This window comes from Penaeus japonicus, unplaced genomic scaffold (genome assembly GCF_977035675.1).
Source record: "Penaeus japonicus unplaced genomic scaffold, GWHDUDI00000001_assembly GWHDUDI00000017, whole genome shotgun sequence".
In the NCBI taxonomy this organism is placed as follows: Eukaryota; Metazoa; Arthropoda; class Malacostraca; order Decapoda; family Penaeidae; genus Penaeus; species Penaeus japonicus.
The window spans coordinates 30,674,672-30,679,671 of NW_028234419.1; the positions used below are offsets into that span (position 1 = coordinate 30,674,672).

The window sequence follows — 5,000 nt, forward strand, 5'->3', positions numbered from 1 at the left end:
CTGACCACCTGGACAAATCCAAGGGTTCTTGAGTGTTCACAAAGAGTTAAAATGCATTGTAGACTTTGCCATAAAGTTGACGTCTACCACAATATCTTATGCCCATCAATGCCTGCATTTAAATCAGGAAATGGAAGGCCAACAATGCACATGTCCAATATTTGAATAATTGGAATCCATGAACAACACTCAACACATGTTAGATGTCTAACAGAATACCGACCAGATGGCACTCAAGCAAGGTCCCGCTATTTGAGGAAACCCATTTGGGTAAATCAAATCCTTATCTCTTTTCTCTCTTTAGTTATTCAGGTAAATGTAAAGACATCATCCCTGTGTCATACACTCAACGTCGCTCCGAAGAAGAGGTTATACATCAAATGAACTGCCAGAATACTGCAGGCGCGTGAGGCCATCGCACGGTTGCCGGCGTCGGTCTAGAGTCCTTTATGTGCCTTTGCTTTTCCGTTTGTTTTCTCGATCTTCTGGGGTTAGGCCAGGACATGTGTAGCTCTCTCCTCCTCGGTACAGGATGTCCATTTGACGCCAAGGTAATCAGTTGATAGTGAACAGATATGGTCAGTCTCTAGAGCCGTGAGAAAATGACTGTTCTTCTCAGCTTTATGTTAAGCCCATATGAAGAGAGATATTTCAAGTTTATGCCCGATTTCAGCTGGTAAGCGAAATACTGAATGAGGCAATAAGCTGTACGCTTTGGATATCTATCTTTGTTTCAAGATGATTATTGATGGGTAATACCTCCGATATTTCATAGGCAAGCAAGTGTCCCTATACTGCCAAGAAACCTCAACTGTGTAAAGCCTGCTGGACGGATGGTATCGTGGTGGAAATATAAATGTATGTTGTATATCTGCAGTGAGAACTGTGAGTGGAAAATGTCCATTCTGAACAAAAAACCCCCCGAATTTCTAGCTTCTAAAGATACCATACGACCATGTCTTCAGCAAGTGAAGTAATCACATAAAGTTTTAGGATGCATGGAAAGTGGGTTGTATCTTATAAACATGTGATGGAAAAAGTGAGTGGGTTCCAAGCTACAAGCACCAAACATTCAAAAGTAACCTCTCAGTATGCTAACAAGAGGAAAATACATACCTTGACCTCGTTAAACCTTTAAGTCATGTAAGAAAATACAGCAGATCTGTAAGGGGTAAGCAATGAATTAAGACAGAAAGGCAGGCGAGGAAACAGGCCCTGTAACACAAAATCACACAGGAAAAAGGACTACTACAGGCATCGGCAGCAGCTGCAGGAGCAGGAGAAGGAGCAACAGTACTACAATACATGGTGGGAGGCTGGTGGGTGGGGCAACACAAGCGAGGGTGGCTGCCTCTGGGTTGCGGCAATGTAAGCTTACCCAGCTTCTCCACGTCGAGGGAGTCGTGGTTGGAAGAGCCGCAGGGATGTTCAGGAGGGGGGCTCGAACCCTCCACGCTGCATTCCCTCTCCACACACTCCTCCTCCACCATTACCTCGGCTTCCTCACAACCCTCCTCCACTTCACCACCCTCTACATCTCCCTCCACATTTCCCTCCACCGCCTCTTCCACTACCACGCCCTCTTCTGACCCTTCGTCTCCTTTTTCTCCTTTTTCGTCTCCTTCTCCTACGCTTTCCTTCTCTGGACGCCATGCGGGAAAGGTCAGGGACAAAAAGGGAGACGAGGAGGATTAAGGATCAGGGGTAGGGGGGACGAGGGGACCGGTGGAGCAGAGAGCGTAGAAGTGAGAACGTGTGAGCAGCGGTTGCTTGTTCGCTCATAACAAAAAAACAGGCAACTAACTACTTGACATGCATAATTCATTATTCCAGTCAAAACATATATTGGTCACTGTAGCAGAGCAATCAAATCAGTATTCAGTTTTAAATCAAATTGCTGAATTGAAAAGGCACGTACACACTACCTTAAACTAAATATAAGAAAAAATCATGAAACAGTAAGGGATAAGAGAATTCATGAAAAATTTAGTCTCAGGCATGGGAATTTGTCAAGGGGGCCACTCACGATCATTTCTATAAATCAAACAATAAATACTAAACAATAACATTCTTTAAAGCTGGCTGCTGCCCACATCCTGTTATTTAGAACGGGGATATCTCGAGAACAAACAAAGGTCATTGGGATCAGCAAAGGCGGACATGCCAGGCAGGGCAACGTACCAGTTTTATCTGTCTCGGGGACCTCGCTGGTGGACAGGCTCCTGCCCAGCTGACCCCGCTTACTTGTTCCGCCGTAGTTCACGCCCGTGGTCCCGTATGCGGTCACCCGTTGGCTAAACTCACTAGCAGGGTTAGAAGAAGGGTCTACATCAGCGTCTGCGCGAGGCTCCGTACTAGGGGGACTATTGGCGTCAAATTCAAAGTACTCAGGGTGCTCATTAATACTAACGGAGGAACTGTGGCGAACTCGGGGGGTTAAGGGTCTGTCTTGGTCAGGGTTCTCGTCATCTACTACAATGTCTGTGTCGGCAGGGTACATAGGATCAGTCTCAGCTACAGAATAGGAGGATGGGTCTGCATAAGTCTGGTGGGTGTTAGAGGGTTGGGCGTGGATGGTGTTAGTGGGGTGGGCGTGTGCATGAGCAGGGTTGTGAGGGTGCGGAGTGTGCTGGTGAGAAGCTGTGTCGCGTCGGTCATGTGGTCTATGGGGATCATGGTAAGCGAAGTTTGGGTCGTGACCACTAGCGGGGAACCGTTGGCTTCTGGGATCTTGCTGGTAGCGGGGGTCCCTCATTCTTGGACTTTCATGTTCATACTGTTCTCCGTACTGATGCCCGCGGTCATCATACACAATATCATATCGTTCTTTTCCATCTCTCCTTGGACTATCGTAGCAGCGTCTATCATCCACATGGCCATTGTATTCTTGAGTAGCTGGTGGAGGGGGACCGCGCTGATATCCTCGCCCAGGTTCCATTGGGTCTAGATACCTTTCTTGCTCTGGATGTTCCCGATATCTTTCCTGTTCCACGTGTTCTCGATATCTTTCTGGTCCCATGTTTTCTCTGTATCTCTCTTGTTCAGGATCCCCCATTTCTCTGTATCTTCCCTGGTCTATGGAAGATCTCGGCCTGTCGTCAATACACGAACTTCGCCGTCTAAAACGATCTTTTTCTATAGCTCCTTGCTGTCTGTAGCGATCATGATCTCCAATAGTTTGATCTCTGTATGGATCTTCATCTCTGAATCTCTCCTGTTCTACTACAATCGGCTCTCTATACCTCTCTTTGCCCCTAGGCACTTGCTCTACATATCTCTCCTTCTCTATAAGATCATGGTCTCTGTACCTCTCCTGGTCCACTGGTCCTTGCACTATATACCTCTCTTTATCAACTGGCACCTGTTCTATGTACATCTCTTTGTCCATAGGTATTTGTTCTCTATATCTTTCTTTGTCCAGAGGCCCAAAATCTCTGTACCTATCTTTATTTCTGTATCTTTCATCCTCGCTGTGACCTCGGTCTGGGTATCTTTCCTTATCTTCAATGGCTGGGCCTCTGTATCTTTCATCTTGATCAACATACACGTCTGGCTCGGACACCAGTCTACTGTCACGCCTATAATTTCTATCGTACTCGTGTGGTGCATCACTTGGATATCTACCCCTCTCATCTATAGGTCTTGGTGGCTCTTGTCTTCTCTGCTCCATAGGAGCAAACACTTCATCAGAACCATAAGCCTCGTATTTACTAGGTGGTCCACTTCCTTCAAAAACATGTGCGAGAGATGGGTTACTGTGAAGACTTCTTGCTGCTTCTAACGGTGGTTCCGAGACACTTGACTCACGAAGAGGAACGCGATAGAGTGCTTCTGGATCTTCTCTAGAAGGCCGCCACATTACCTCACGTTCTATGTTCCTACTTGGACCTGACAGAAGAGAACTTTCTGTATTAGCCCTCATGAATGTCTTACGAGGCTGTGTAATTCCGGAATGACGCCTTGCTCTGGGCAGTGTCTGGCTTGACCCCTCCCTTACTGACTGGATAGTACTTGGAAAAAATTCATCAACCCTTTCCATGGTCATACGTCTTGGCTGGTCGATGGGGCGCTTCTCAATGTCTCGTCTAATCTCTGGTTCTCTCGGTTCCACATGTTCAAGGCTGCAGGATCTGTCTAATGACCTATCTGAGAGGAACACCTCTGTCTCCGCTCCGCTGTATTCGGAGTCATACCCGTAGTAGGTCCCTGCACTATGCCCGTCCACAAGTCGGGCTGAACTTCGTCTACGATATAAACTCCGATTAGTCTCTCCGTTGGAGATATCAGAATTCTGAGCATCACTGTAGACTTCACGCTCAGGTTGTGCCCTGGGCTTCCGTCTATACGTGTCCGGCACGTGTTCCCTTACCTCTAGATCTGATTCATAAGGCACTGATTTATCAATTGAGAGTGAGCTTCTTGAAATTCTAGCAGGTCCTTGGACCCTATGCTTCGATAAAACTTCATCTTCATAAGTCACAGTCTTCTTAGGATGTGACCGCAACACTAGGTCGTCCCTAGTAAGCGACCTTGAGCGAGTCCTGTGGCCTTGGTCCCTTACATCCCAATGGTCCATTAAAAGGTCAGGATCATGGTGGAGGAGCCAATGTTTGTCATTCTCTCCTAGGCTGTGGCTCTTCTGTAGGCAATGGCGAGTGCGAGGCTGAGGCGGAGCGCTCACCATTGTGTTGCTCCGAATGAGGTGCGTCCGTGGCTGCTGACGGGGCCGCACCGAAAGGGATGGGGCACTCCTGGAAACTGCGGGAGACACACCCATGGACAGTGACCTCCGAAGGACAGGGGCACGGCGGAGAGGACTGCCTAGGGGGTGGACCGTGTCAAGTAAACTACAAGAGATATTACGGCCGAGGTCATAGTCACGGTCAAGGTCAGATAGGATTGTCGGATCGTCGAATGTGACGTCATAGCTTTGGGCGTGACTTTGGCTCTTCAAGCTACTCAGGTGCCGCCTACTGCTCAGAGGGAAAGGAACGGGTTAG

The 5,000-nt window shown here is 47.8% G+C and overlaps 1 protein-coding gene across 6 annotated transcripts in view; it reads right to left on the bottom strand.

Moving 5' to 3' along the window:
* The window catches only part of Rim (Rab3 interacting molecule), a 187,256-nt gene that overhangs the window by 19,576 nt on the left and 162,680 nt on the right, over positions 1-5,000 (bottom strand). For 4 of the 6 annotated variants that reach the window (XM_086546316.1, XM_043006074.2, XM_043006073.2 and 1 more), the window contains exon 17: positions 2,182-2,303. In XM_086546316.1, coding sequence (XP_086402442.1) covers positions 2,182-2,303 — 122 coding nt within the window. Of the gene's footprint in view, positions 1-1,378; positions 1,643-2,181; positions 2,304-5,000 lie in introns of all 6 variants that reach the window. The other 2 variants (XM_043006070.2, XM_043006069.2) reach the window with 1 other exon arrangement.